At 45.5% G+C, this 15,319-nt stretch overlaps 1 protein-coding gene across 5 annotated transcripts in view; it reads left to right on the top strand.

Moving 5' to 3' along the window:
• The window catches only part of PCNX1 (pecanex 1), a 1,666,514-nt gene that overhangs the window by 750,696 nt on the left and 900,499 nt on the right, over positions 1-15,319 (top strand). For all 5 annotated transcript variants that reach the window (XM_069638600.1, XM_069638595.1, XM_069638598.1 and 2 more), the window contains exon 16: positions 1,626-1,717. In XM_069638600.1, the coding sequence (XP_069494701.1) occupies positions 1,626-1,717 (92 nt within the window). The remainder of the gene's footprint in view (positions 1-1,625; positions 1,718-15,319) is intronic.

The following is a 15,319-nucleotide window of genomic DNA, read 5'->3' on the forward strand; positions in this document are numbered from 1 at the left end:
GGAGGATGAAACAAGAGAATGATCACGGCCAGAGGAGACCATGACAACTGGTGGGAACAATTGGCCTCGACCACTGCTTGTGGATCTGTGCCCTTTGAGCTCTAGCAAGTGCCCTTTCACCAACCAGTGGACTGACCAGCTCTCCCCTGGGCTACCTCGCTGCAGCCTTAGGTGTTCTGTGTACATCCTTAGACCTTGAAGGAACTTCACCATGTACTGCAAAAGGCCTGCTACTACATTTTCAGCTTTCTTGCTTCAATGGAAGGAACCCATGCAAGGCCTGCTCCTTTGTTCGTCCTGTGAAGTTCGCCTGACCATTGTGACACTTGTTGCAATCAGTCTTTTTCTCTCCCTGGAGGTGTCATGAGGTCACCTGCTCCTCAGAAGTCTCTTTTCTCCATCTGGGTGTTCCAACTGGACGGTGCCTGGAACTGAGATTCAAGCGCCATGACCGAACTAAACTAAATCCTGATGCCGAAAGGTCACCTCTGCAACCGCGACCCCTGGGCCACCTCCGACCAGACCAAGCACAGAAGATTGTGTGCCAGAAGGAATCTGGAACCTCAGCAGGCGTGTCTGGAGAAATCGGGATTCGGGGTGGCTGGGTGGGTGTAACGTTTGGGACCAGGGGCGTGTTAACATACATGCCTGTCTCCACCTCCACTCCCCTCCCACCGCCCATTCTCCATTGGGTTACATGGGCATGAAGTTGTGTCCCTAGCTCACTCTTTCCTTACTTAGGTTAATGATAACCTCTTTGGGGATCTCTTCTTGGGCCTGTCCTAGTGTAGTGGGATTGATCAGTGAGTAACTTACCTCCAACTTTCCTTAACTTTATGGACTCCTAATCAAAACCACGGGCATCTCTCAATCACACAAGCTTCCCTGAAAAGTATAATTTTGGAACAGATTACTTTAGGGTGCATGTTCCCAAACCATCTTAGGGCTGGACTTAATAAGTGCTAGGGTCTAGCTTTATGGGTGCTCTATTGTTTCTAATGACCTTTGTACATCTGAATATGCAACTGTGTTACACTTGTGAGTGAAACAAATGCTTTCTATCTTCTCGTAAGAGTAAATGTATATATCTGCTTTATAGTAAGTATGTGACAATATTTGCTCAAAGGTTTAATTTGCTTGGTGTGTTTTTAAAGTCAGTAAATTATTGTATATTTTTGTACTTGGCTGTCTAACTGGAATTATTGTTGTTGCTCTCTGTGGACTCATTGTAGCGCTAGACTACTCACATTCCCTCCTAAGACTAAGCCTTATGTCTCTGCTACCTACTTTGACCGAGTTTGGCAAGACTTCAGTGTCTTACTTGTTCGCCTTAAAAGGGGGCCCCCCAAAGTGCACCCCAGGGTTGATTTTCGAAAAACACATCTTTACATAAAACACCTTCCACTTTCTGTAGATGAAAACTTTTGTCAAAAGCAAGTGTCCCCAGAAACTGAGATGTTAATGGCGAACAAGTGTTTAATATTTTAAAATTTTCTTTAGATACCGTAAATGTATTAAATAAAATGTGGATTTGAAGCAGCTGTTAAGCAATGAAACGAGGAGTACTGATGCATGAGTAGTGACGTAGGAGCTTGATTAATCTTTTGCTTGTTTGTTTTTTTTAGCTACCACAAGTCTGATTTCTGCACTTTACAGTTTTTTACGTAGTTTTGTGACCGTAGCACTACTGTACGGACTGTGCTATGGCGCCCTCAAGGTGAGTTACAGCTTGATGTGTATGGAATTTTCAGGCAAAACTATATTTAGTTCATAATTTTGAAGTGTACCCTGGATGCTGCTTTTTCAATATTTTTTCATTAATATGTATAGAATCTGATGACAGTTGCAGCTTGCAATTTATTGAATTAACTGTGAATAACCAGGTTATTTCTAGAACAAAGCCAGATGTTAAAGGCGTAAAACATGAAATGAGATATGTGAAGGATTACAAACGGTCAGTTTAGCCCCTAAAGAAGCCTTTTACCCTGGCAAAACTTAGTTATAAACCCACTGCTTGTCGGTTTTTCCTTTGAATGTCCCTGAATGAGTGTTTTCACTATTGCAGGCCTACTTTTCTCCCATTGCATTTTGCTCATATATTAAAAGTACCTGCTCCAAATTCTCACTGCTTCATGCCATGGTTCCAAGTCTTTTTTTCTGATGTGCTTTGGCATGCTGCTCAACCCGTGCATATTGCAATTTAAAGACTGGAACAATCAAATGCTCAACATGCATCATATAAGCAATGGCGGGGAGGGAAGAAAATGGAATCCAGTGCAGGCATTCCCAAATATAAAGCCAGAGGGTACATGTTTTTCAATGGATTGCCTCTCACCCACCGATTCCTCATCAGATATCCATTCCTGCGTCAGCTGCTCAGAAAACCTGTTGACGTGGGGCGTAGTGCACCTCGACTCGGCCGGCGATCCGTCTTGCCTCAGTCATCAGCTCTGGACATGACATTGGTCATCGTATATATATTGCGTTACTATGCCTCTGTACCTCAGTTCCTTTTTTCCACGCACTCAGCACGAGGAACATTGTTCTTAATAGCATTTACATTTGATGAATTTGGCATCCTTTTTTTTTTTTGACGCAAGTTCTGAGTCATGTCTGCACCCAAGTTATCCGGGTTGAAGCGCTGCAGAGACTCATGGAAAGGGTGGTAAAACTTGTAGTGGGCCGGCCTCCTTTGAAATCTCTGGTGCAGTCGACTGTTCGTCAGAAGCAGAGATGGAGGGGCCTACTCCTGAGAAGGAGGAAAGACACCATAGGAAAAGCTAGACATAGTCGTTGGAGCCGTCAAGCTCAGTGCCGAGTAAAGTTGGGCCGCCTTTGGCGCTGATACTTAGCGCGCCTTTGGCAGTGATATCAGCCAGTGCACCCCTAGCATTGAAGCATCATTCGGCGCCAATCGCGAAGCAGTCAACTACTGTTGTCGCGGTCATATGTGCCTAAATCGAGGACTGAGTTTTTTGACCCCATGGCCGATCTTTTTGGCAGTGACGATGACCAAATGTTGAGTGGTTCCGACCCTGCTTACGCAGGTGCTTGAGGGGCAGTTTTTATTTGCCAACCAGGCAGATTTAGTCTCCCTGCCTGAAGGCCTCCCCAGATGTGGAAACACAGCAGGCCCATTCTTATGGCATTGCGAACGCCAAATATAGGTCTCTAATGGACAGGGTGGTAGATGCCCTGGGCTGGCGTGCTTTAGCCAAGCATTTATCGGGCTATGACCTTATGGATATTGTGAACGAAGGGCCTTCTACTGAGAGGGCCATGCCCTTTAATACAGCCATTGCTGACCCGATGGTCACCTTGTGGCAGAGAACATGCACCCCTCTTTGATTTTCTCCTCCCACGATTCCCCGGTTGGTGGACGTATAGGCGAGCATTGTGCTCAATGCCCTGAGGTGACCTCTGATGCCTGGGTTCTTCAGCTCGTTTAGTGAGGTTACTGTATGCCTTTCTACAAAAAGGGCACCACCCTTTCCTCAACAACCGGAAATGGAGCTCCAGGAGGTACTGCAAGCCCTACTTTTGAAGGGTGCCTTGGAAAAGGTACTTCCCGAGCAGAGAGGATCGGGCTTGTATTTCCTGGTACCCTAGCAAGGGAGAGGACTCCGTCCCATCTTGGACCTCAGGTCCTTGAACAAGTTCCTGAGGAAGGGCAAGTTCAAGATGGTGGTATTGAGGGAAATTCTCCACGCTCTCAGGTTTCAGGACTGGCTGGTGTCGATTGGCACATGAAATATGAGCCCTGGAAATCAATCAACCCGAAGCACAGGAAATTCCTTAGATTCCCCATAGCGCAGAAGCACTACCAGTTCAAGGTGCTTGCCTTTGGATTGACCTCTGCCCGAAGGTCATTCACCAAACTCATGACGGTAGAACGTGTCAGCTCAGGAGATCCGGCATTCATGGGTTCCCTTACCTGGATGACTGGCTGACCCGAGTGAAGTCGACAGCAAGTTTTCTCCCATCTCGAGGACACCTGCTTGCTACTCCACAGGCTGGGTTTCTCCCTGAACATGCAGAAGTCCCACACAACATTAACACGGAGGTCCAGTTCATTAGAGAAGTCTTGAGCACACCCCTCACCCTGCAACCCTCCCAACCCCCCTCAAACCGCCCAGGAGTGAGTCACCTATGTCCGATAGATGGTACAACTGTTCCCTGTTCCAGTGCCACAACACCTTACCAGCGGCTTCCTTCCTCTGCTTCTTAGTTCTCATGGCCTCCTGCATTTTTCTGGTGCCAGAGGCCAGACTGTGTTCTCTGCTATGGGTCCTGTGGGGTCAGTGGTCTCAATACTTCACACTTTAAAGGACGCACTCCGTGTCCAGGTCGCTGACCAACAATCTCTCTTGGTGGGCCAGCAGCAACATGTTGGCGTGGGACCCTTTCTGGCCTCCATGGCTCCAGGCCAGGGTGTTCACAGATGCGCCCTTGTAAGGTTGGTATACTGATCGCGAGTATTTGCAGGTGAGCGGCGTTTGGTCAGCGATGGAGGCCCAATGGCAACTCAACAGGCTGGAGCTGCGTGCCATCAGATTGGCCCTGAAGGCGTTTGCACCCTCTCTGAAAGGTAAGCATGTCCTGATTATGATGGACAATCCGGTGGCCATGCACTACCTGAACAAGCAAAGGTGCGTGCGCTCCCTTCCACATTTATATAAATAATTTATAATGCGCCTATACACAAGTGGTTTGTGAGAGGCGATGCAGCTGCAGTTCTGGCTATTGGAGAATCCGATCTCGGTCTCAGCAGTAAATCTGCCAGGGACAGAGAAGGGATTCGCGGATGCTCTGAGCAGGCAGAGCACGGTCTCACACGAGTGGGAAGTGTGCCAGGAAGTCCTAGAAGAAGTCTTCGCTCAATGGGGTTCCCTAGAGGTTGATCTGTTTGCCAAGGAATCCAAGAGGAAGTGCAGACAGTTTTGCTCAAGGGAATTTGCAGCAAGGAGTGCATTGAGGGATGGGTTTTTTGTGGAGTGGATTTTCAATCTCCACTACGCCTTCCCTCCGATTCCTGTAATTCCATGGGTTCTTAGGAGGTTTTGAGCAACCTGATCTTGATTGCCCAGCATTGGGCAAGATGGACATGGTACTCTGAGCTTTTGCTTCTGCCCACCTCTCCGGCTGCCTCGTCGGCCGGATCGCCTTTCTCATTTGGAAGGTCTAATCCCTCAACCTGCATGCTTGGCTCTTGAGAGGATAAGCTATGACGGGAAATTCTCGTAAGATGTTCTTGAGGTGCTGCTGTCTGCACACAGACTGTCAACAAGATTGCTGTATGCGTGCAGGCGGAGAAGATTTGAAGGGTGGTGCTGAGAACTTGAGATTTACCCTATCTCTTGCCCCACCACTAGGGTGATGTAGCTCCTGTCACTGGCCTCTTCGGGTCTTCAGGTTATTACAGTGAAAGGATTCTTTGCGGCTTGGTCTCTGTTCAAAATGTTTCTGGATCAAGGGTCTTTCTTTACGATCCCGGTTATGGCTCAATGCCTGAAGGGCCTTGTGAATATTTTGCCACCTGTCCCCTTTGTTGTTCCAGACTGGGACCTTAATTATGTTCTCATCTTCCTTATGGTGGCTCCCTTTGAGCCTTTGCACACATGTTCTATAGGTTTGCTCTCCTTGAAGACCGCGTTCTTCTTGGCCATCGCATCAGCCAGATGGGTCAGCGAGTTGCAGGCTTTACAATGCAGGCCGCCTTTCTTTTGCTTTTTTCGGGAGAAAGTTATCCCGAAAGTGAGACCCGAGTTTCTGCCCAAGGTGGGATCAGAATGTCACCTGTCCCAGCCCATTGACCTTCTTATCTTGTACCCGCCACAACACGCCTCCAAGCAGGAGGAGGGGTTCCACAGGCTAGACGTGAAAAGGGCACTGAGTTTCTATGTTGCTAGAACAGCAGAGTTTAGGAAGTTGGACCAGTTGTTTGTGGCCTTCTCCATAGCTAAGAAAGGTTTGGCTGTTTCAAAGCAGATATCTTGCGGTGGGTCTACCACAGTGCAGGGCATGAACTACCTCCAGGCATCAGAGCCCACTCCACTAGAGGGGCAGCTGCTTCTTCGGCCCTACAAAGGGGAGTACCAATGAGGGACATTTGCCGGGTAGCAACCTGGTCCTTGCTGCATACTTTTACCAAACACTACTGCCTGTATGTGGCATGTGGAGCTGACGCTCAATTTGGGAGCGCCGTTTTGCAAAATGTCCTCCTCGAAGAGACTCATCTTGCCTCCTTTACAGATACTGCTTAGGGAGTCTATCTGATGAAGAATCGGCAGGAGAAAGGCAATCCACTTAAGGAAAAATTACTTACTGTAATGTTCTTTCAATGGATTCTTCTCTAGCAGATTCCTCATCTCCCGATCTGTCCCTGCTATGAAAGTGCCTGTAATCAGTGGCTACTACTCTCTTGGGAGGAAGAGGTGAGCTCTTGTTACGAGGTCAACCGTCCACTTCTTGTTGGGTGCCATATTCTTTCTGCGGGTCCGTTTTCCTAAAACAAAAAATTATTTGTTGCCTCAGAACTCACCAATAAAAATGACACAAGTAGTCCAAAAAGGAGTGCACACAAAGCAAGAAGTAACACAATTTATTCTGGGCCCAGGCACAGCTGGGAAAGCAAAATTCACACAGAATGCAGAACAGAACTGCATGAAAGGCTCTGTCCAAGATACGCCCTAAAGCAAAAGCTTTTATAATCTACAAACTAATTTGCATCAAACCACATTGCAACATTAGGTTAGTCCACCAAGTGAGGTTAATTGGTAGAGCTACATTGTTCCCCTAAAGTGGACATGCGTTATCCTTTAATGATTGGGTCCTGCAAATTTTGCCACGCCACCCTCAACCGCCTCTGTGATTTCAGTCCAACCCACAATTCCCACATCATTGTGCCAAAACATTGATGCTTTTCAGATGACCAGCAGATCTTCATTCATCTGCCGCCGGTCATCTCCATCCATTTCTCATGCGAATACAACCTATCATGACACGACAAGAGCCTTGAACCATTGGAAAGTTACTATTTTAATGTTACTTCTTAGGAACTCTTTGAACCAATTCACAGGTTGAGGTGTGCGTAGGGGCAATTTGAAACCGCCATGGGACATTTTGTAACAGTCAGTAGACCAGTTTCATAAATTAATATGCCCAATTATAAAATGATTGTGCATTCACTGCCTTTCTCTGGCATCCATGAGCTTTGCTTCCTGACCTCGAAAGTATCCAAGGCTGTTCAGGTCTTACTGTATAATCCTAGGAATGTATTATTTGCAATGCGTTGCCAGCCTCTGCGGCTACTAAGCAAGTCATAAAATATGAATGTATTTCTCGTTAAAAGCATGCTCTGTAGCCTGTTCAGTGCCTTTGTCTAATATTAGGCCTGTATACTTAACTGTAACCCAAACATTATTGGCTATAAATTATTTGGGTGAAGCACAATTATTTAGGGCATTCTCCAGCCTAGTGCATAGAATTGTGTGGCTATCAATGAAGCCCCCTCACCTTTTAGTGGGCTAATCCTGCAGCTGATAAGTTTGCGCCTTTTTACTGCGCTGAATTTGTACCACATTTCTCCATTTTATTGATCCATCAATAACTAACTCTTCTCCTCCCCCCAGTCCCCACTCTGCTGCTCTTTTTTTTTTTGTTATCCAAACTCTTTTTAGTCTACTCAGGTCACCTCCATCTTCCCAGTTTTCCAATGGTCCATCTATCAACACACATCCTTGCCCATTCTTATCACATGAAATCCAATAGGCGTCCTAGTTTTCTATATCCCCAGGTTGTGTTGTAACCCAGTCAACAATGTCATACATTTTTTCACCCTTGGTTACTTTGTTACTAGGCTTATTTTTATAATTTACCCCATCAATATTCTGCGGCAACATACATTATCCTCTCCGTATGTTGGTATAGAGTCTCAAAATTGTTTTGCCAATGCAGAAGGTGATGAGCATGAGGACCAACACGGGGACAGTCACTTTAAATACTCCTGAGAGCCAATCAGGCACCCAGGTGAAAAGGGTGTCTAACCAATTGTTCGATTGCACTCCATTAGCTTAATTTGTCATTTCTTTCATGGAGTGTCTGTATTTCATTTATAGCTGCTCTGTGTTCCATTTGATGCTTCTCCATCGGGCACTCTGGTGCAACCGCTGCTCCCTATTTTGGCGCAAACCCCTCCCTCGATGGCAGTGAGTAGCTCCAGCACATACCTTTTCTAGAGTGCCAACAAACTTAGTGCCCTCAGCTCTTCCTTAACCGCATTTAGGCCTTTTGCTGTTGAAGTGGCCAGTCGCAGTACCTCGTATCTGGTTAGCTGCAGCCACTTGGTATTAGCTGCAGTTTGCACTCCTGATAGCAGTATAAAAACAAAGTGGTTACCTTGGAAAACAATCGAACTCATCAGGAATTTCTGCCAGACTTTCTGTACTTTTCTCAGACCAGTAGTTGTTTGCTCTCCTTTTTCTGTTTAGCACTGTTTGCTCCTTGCTTTGTTGCACCACTTTTTTCTTCAGCACCAATGACTGCTCCTTTAACGAAAGACCCATGTTGCTTTAAGGCACCACCAGGGCAGGGCTTTGCAGTGTAACAATCGCACAAACCCCACTCCAATCAGGAGGGAGCTGGGTGTAGGCCTTCGATCCACACGCCCATCACAGGTCCATTATGACAGCTGTATCCTGCGTCAGCGCCGCGCTCCTCTTCACCTTGGCACAGCTGGTAAGTTTCCCAAATGAATGGACCCACCTGACCAGAAGCACAGATGGAATCTTGTAAAGCTCTTTATATAAACTAATTGAGTTTCACCTATCGACGTCAGTGCATGTACATATTTCCCTCAACTTGCCTTGCAGCTATTGTTTACTTTGGACACCACATTTTGTTTTAATCCCACCAGACCTCCAGCACGACAGTGCATTATTACCCTCCTCCCATTGGCCACCATTCCACATTGTCCCTCTCATTCTCATTAATGGTCTTGTGTGACGCTAGGGAATGCGAAGTACCCCTTTATCTACACACTGCAGTAGTTTGTGTACACTAATCATTTGCTCCCCCTTTTTAGAGCGTTCTGTTAAATATTCTATGATTATCTTTTTGGTTTCTCTTTTTTCAGCCATGCTGTCAAGTTGCACGTAAAATTATCTTGTGTAAACCTCCTCCCCTTCATCCACCGACTGGACAGAAACACTGGTTCCTTGAAGGAGACCCCTAGTTTTGTAGCGGTACCGGTGCATTAATTATCCTGCTTCCTCGTGTGATACAGCCTGAGGCGGGAAAAGCTTGGGTGCCCCTATTATGTGTGGGATGAGTGAGCAGACGTAACGTGGCTTTCGCCCTTTCTCTTCCCACCCATAACATTTCATCATACCAGACGTTTATGAATGTTAACGCCTACCCCCTTTCAGTGTCATGTTGGAACTCCTTCATTTAACATTTTTTTTTTTCAACAAAACATTTTTTATTAGGAGTTTTAATTAAGGTAGACAACAAGTACATCATGGCAAATAAGCATTTAAAATTTCAGTAACATGATAAACTCACAGGGTTATTTTCGACAGGGTGCCACAACATGGGGGGAACAGGAATGGTTTTTCTGGGGGGGGGGGGGCCCTCGCCTTACCGAGGACCTCCCTTGTTAACACATTTCTTTTGGCTCTCTTCACATTAATGTTTGAACGTATATCACTTCTTTCATTAAAGATAAAACATAATTGTATTAATACTGTTGTCGCTTTATAATGACATTGTCCTAAAAAACACCCTCTGCTCCTTCTATAAAACCTTATTGCTGAGAGAAAAGTTAATGAAAGCTGATGTATACTTGCCATCACGTGGCGCTCTGCCCCTCTTCTCCAGGGGAGCTGGTGCACGTGGGTGATGTGAACCCATCCTCTGTGACCTTCAACTTTGACCGCAGTTGGTGTTGAGTATATCACAGTATGTGAACCAGTAAAGCTCTTCTTTCCACTTTTTGACGTGACTTTTTTTTATAAACACTTTATCTCAGGGGTAGAGAAGTGTTGCTCATGGAAATTCACTTTTCTGCTCGTCACTGTTTATTTCATCTGCTTGCTCTGTCTGTATCGTTGGATTTGTCTTTTGGGATATACAGGCAAGCGATTGTGTAAGTTCTTTGAGGTACATATGAAACTCCTCCACCAAGATGTTAGTAGAAGAGTTAGCATCAGAAATTGTACGTGGTGGAGAGATAGGTGCATGCATTCTACGACCAGTAAACAATTTCATGAGGAGTAAGTTGATGATCTCGTCTAGGCAAATTGCGCAAAGCAAGGAGGGCAAGAGGCAAGCACTACAACCATGTCTTGCCAAGCGACAGCATTAGGTTAGCCAAGCGCTCTTTTAGTAAGCCATTAATTCTCTCAGCCACACCTTTGGCTTGTGGGCGGTAAATGGTACATGATTTGTGCCGCATTCCCATAAAGGCAGTTACTTTCCCCAATCAAATCATTTGTGAAATGCTGACCATTGCCAGAGTGAATTTCGTCTAGGATCCCCCACCTCGGAAATACTGTGCTTGCTAAAAATGTTGCCGCTGAGCGAGCATCATTAACGCACAAGGACCAGCCTGAAGCCAACATGAAAACGGACATACAACAGTAAGCATGTAACTATTAAGAGGTACATTTTTCTTTCATGTCAACATAGTCTATATGTTAGTGTAGGAAGGGTCCTTCTAGTCGCAGTAATGTTCCTTGTATCACTCTCAAGGTGTGGCTAGATATAGTTTTGACAAACTGTACAATTGTTCACAAATTCAGACATGCATTCATGTAAATTTGGCATCAACCAATCCTCAATGATCCCTGCAGGCATATGCTCTTTCGATAGGTGGGCAGGTCAGTTCCAGGGCCACATCAACAATTTGCTATTACCACCGGTACTGTCTTGCCACCAAATAAAATCTGTTGGAGACAGAGAGCAGCCCCACTTTTTTTTTTCTCAAAGCTTTTTCATTATGCAGTGCTTCTCCCTGTAATTCTGCTACCTGTACTATCAGTGTTGCATTAAAGCCCTTCAGCAGTGCATTTTTTTCTTTTCATCAATGCTATAAGTGCTATTTTCTTCTCTTCGACAGGGAACAGCACGTGTCCCTTCTCGCAAATATGCTGCTTCTTTTCCTACTCTGTCTGCTCTTTCGTTACCCAATGAAATAAAATCTTGCCCCACAGTATGGGTTTTGCACTTTATTGTCAATTCTACCAGACGTGGTAGCATTTCCAACAATTTACTCAAAAGTGATGCATGTTGTACCTGTGTACCATCACTTATCCTGAAACCTCTCCTTTCCCATCTTGCGAGTCCTGATTGTTCTGTAGATGTTACGTACGCAGAGTCTGAAAAGATATTTACTGCATGTTGTTTGGACATGTTAAGCGCCTTAATGCCACCAATTCTGCCGCTAGTGCGGAGTGAGTGGGCTGACAGTCACGTTTGAAAGAAATCTGTGAATTCACCTTCTTTATGTATTCCATGTTTGTGCCCTGCTACTGCTGAACCAGAATGTCTGTTATGAATATGGTTCAATAATTGAGGACCCATCAATAAAGATCACGTCGCCCCCACCCCTCAATTACTTTTTACCAGGGGGTTCCCTTTGTTTCTGTCCATGCACGCTACAGTCGTGTGTATAATCTCTCTATTGGTTCTGCAATTAATTCTGCTGCGTTTACTACCCTGCATTTTACAACTTCTATTGCAGGGTTTGTCAGTATAATTTCATAACCTGATGCTCTGAGTGGTTAATGTTGATCTGGACCTTTCTAGTACTTCGAACAATGCATGTTCCATTGTAAAATTACTGGGGATCCCATTGTTATGTTGACGCCTTTTCAATTGCGAATGTAGCGGCAACAAGTGCCTCCTTGCATCACTGGCTCTAGTGATCCACTGTAATATGCCATGTCTCAGTACGGCTGTCATTACTTTACAGCCTGAGTGAGAAAACAAATGAAACTTCTTAGTAATTTGGTTTGGCCAATACTGGTGCATGGGCCAGCTCATGTTTGAGCTAGTCAAAATTGGCAATGATCTCTGGTGTCCATTTTATGTTGCTTCTGTTTTTCTATTGCATAGACCTAGGAACTGTTGCATCTATTCCACGTCTTAGGTCAGGGTGTTTTATGTATTGCGTCAACCCTTTCTGGTGTTATTTTGTCTCACATCCACGGATTGGAGTGCATGAAAGGGATTGGAGTTCATGGAACATATTGCAGTGCATTAAACGGATTGGAATGCATGGAACGAATTGGAGTGCATTGATTGGCGTGACGTACATGGAATGGTTTGGAGGGCATGAAACGTCTGAAAAAGCATTGAAAGGAACGGTCTGAGTGGTTGAAACGGTCGAAATGCACAGAACATTCGGAGTAAATGGAACGGATGGAGTACATGGAACTATTGGAATGGGCTCACTCTCATGCACTTAAGGTAAACCACCATATTCACATCTCCACGCTTACTCTCTTCTATACACAACCACTCAAATAGAACACAGCGATACTATGACGCCATTCGGTATAGCTGTTCTCATACCATCATCTGCCTCATACTCCACATCACCCTAACTAAACACTGCTGGTTACACAGCCTCCAGTCTAGGCGTTCTCCTCAGGCCTAACGCAGCCAGAATCTGTCTGGATTACAACCTGCCAGAACGAACAAATACCCCTGATCTCTCAACCACCACACCTACCAATAAGAAGCAGCTATCACACGAATGCCACACCAGCTGCACACATATCCGGTGCTCACACGCACCTTTTTGACTCTCTACTGACTTGAACTTCAGTTCCCGATGGCGTTAAACCTACCAGCGCCGTGAGACCATACCAGTGGTACATAAGGCACTATATAAATGCAAAGTAAAGTAACATAACATCTGCTGCTACAATCTTCCCCAAGTAAACCACTTCTGTTTGCCAATTCTGAAATTTTTCTTTGTCCACATTGTACCCCTTGTCAGCCAGCAACGTTAGTGTCAGAGTCCTCCCTGCACTCCCCTTCTGTCGTGCTACACACTAAAAGGTCAAAGGGAGGAGGGTGGTCAGGTCCCACCCGCACATTTCAAGGGTGGACCATATTGGGCCCTTTGAAGTATCCCCTCACCCCAATTCCACCCAAGAGGGGGGGTTGAAAGTTCATGTTTTTGTGCAAACCAGCTAGGTAAAGATCCAGGGGCACTCCCGTTTAAATATTGTAGAGACTCCTCTCCCCTCCCTTAAACTGGCAGGCGTAACCCTTGGAATAGCTGGCGAAATTGATGTTCGCACTAGAGTATTGGGCGGGGTGCAGGAGGACATGGATTGTGGAAAGTCATCGGACCCTGACCCTGTTGTCTTTGTCCAGTCTCCACTTGTGCTTTCTAACCACTTTGATCCCATTGGCCAACATGACGCCACATGGAGAAATATTGGATCCCCTAGCCAAGAAAATGGTCAGGGTCCGGCTTGTCAAAGGTCCGCAGGAGCTGTTGCTGGCCTCTCAGACCCTCATCAGGAGTTCACCTCTCAACCCTTAAGTAATAGCTTAGCTGAGAACCCCAAGAAAGGGAAAGGGGAAGTGGAGAAAATAAACGAAATACTGCTGCCTTGCGACCTTCTGGTAGGCTCTGGTATCTGTGGTAAAACAAATATGTTTGGTTACTAATGCATTATGTAAAATTCTCTTCTTTAAATATTTTCTAAATTATGTGTTTACCTGCTTAACCTCTGCTGTGGCATAGAGGTTCTACATTCATGTTGAAAACCCTTAAATACTGTATTGGTTCTCTTTATGAAATTTGCCACAATGCCTCAAGTAGTGTCTTTAAAACTCTCTAGTGAATGGCTCTTGCAAGTGCTTAACAGTCTTGGATATTTTACACTCTTGTTTCATTACATATGGATCTGTAATGTCTAATCTCATATGCTTCAATTAATAAAATGTTCTCCTCCTTATTTGCTCTTGTGAGATTGTCTTCATTTACTTTCATAAAAGGACTTCAAATGAACTCTCTAAATGGAAGGTTGAATTGTCACTCTCCTGCAAACTTATTGTTTTAGAATCTCCTTTTAATGTAAGAGTTGTGTGAAAATAGATTCTTTAACTTCCTTGAATGCAGCTCCTCCCGCGCATGAGTTAGTAAATCACACGTGTTAAGACACGTAAAATCCTTGCACGCGTTCACTCACGCATATTCGACGAGAAAATACACATGCGCAGGCACTGCTCCGCGCACAAAAGTACATTTCTAGAAACACGTGTTCAAATTTCAGAAAAAACTTTGCGCTAGTTCTTTTCTCGACCCACGCTTTTAATACGCGCACACGCTCTTATTTCTGCCCTCGCGCTTCTTTGAAAAGATCTCGCGCACTGTTCATTGGGACACGCGCACTATCGCATACCGCACACACGCTTCCACGAACGACACTGCTAAAGATGCGAATACTCGCGCTAGTGCCGTTTGAAATTTCACTGCACGCAAAGCAACATTACAAACTTTTCGCGCAGTCTTTTCTCCTATTTGCTTTAAACAGTGTATATATTAGTTCTTATATTTTACAGTCATTAAACAGCATCAACTCAGTAATTTTCCTTAAGTACTGAATCTTGACAAATTGCTTAATGAGTTAACATCATGACTAATAACTTTACGCAAATATATATATATATATATATTTCGAGGGGGATTGGGTCCTCCGACGTATTCCATATCTATGACAGGTAATGTCCACAGCTGTGCTGCTTCGGAAAATCTTCGGCGTCTGTGTCCTGTGTCGATGACGTTGATGTGCCGTCCCCGAGGACCTCCTCCGATGGCACCCGATGTGATAAGTAGGACACACGACGCCCATTGCCTCAGTTCTGTTTTTTCCACGAACGTGTTCGCTTCGTGAATCTCTGTGCACCTCGACTCTTTGGAGTTTGCTGTTTTCTTCTCGGTTCGTTGAACCTGTTCGATTTTTTTTGTGAAGACCTGTTCGTGGCGATGTCTACTTCATCTTCAACCCCGCATCCGGGCTTCAAGAAATGCGGGGACTGAGGGTCCAAGATGTCGGTCACGGACTCGCACGACGCCTGTCTCTGGTGCCTCGGGGAGGCCCACGATACGGACGACTGTGTCGACTGCCAGTCGCTCACGGCAAAGGCCTTGCGGGAACGCAAGAAGAAGCTGTCGGTAGGTCGGGTGTCTAAGCCCCGGAAGTCGAGGTCTGCAGGGCTTTCGACAGATTACTCGAGTGGGGACTCTCCGCGTCATCGTCGGAAGTCCAGTGGGTCTCCTTCCAGGAGTCGGTCTCGC

This window comes from Ambystoma mexicanum, chromosome 14, assembly GCF_040938575.1.
Source record: "Ambystoma mexicanum isolate Mex_15411 chromosome 14, UKY_AmexF1_1, whole genome shotgun sequence".
NCBI classification, from domain to species: domain Eukaryota; kingdom Metazoa; phylum Chordata; class Amphibia; order Caudata; family Ambystomatidae; genus Ambystoma; species Ambystoma mexicanum.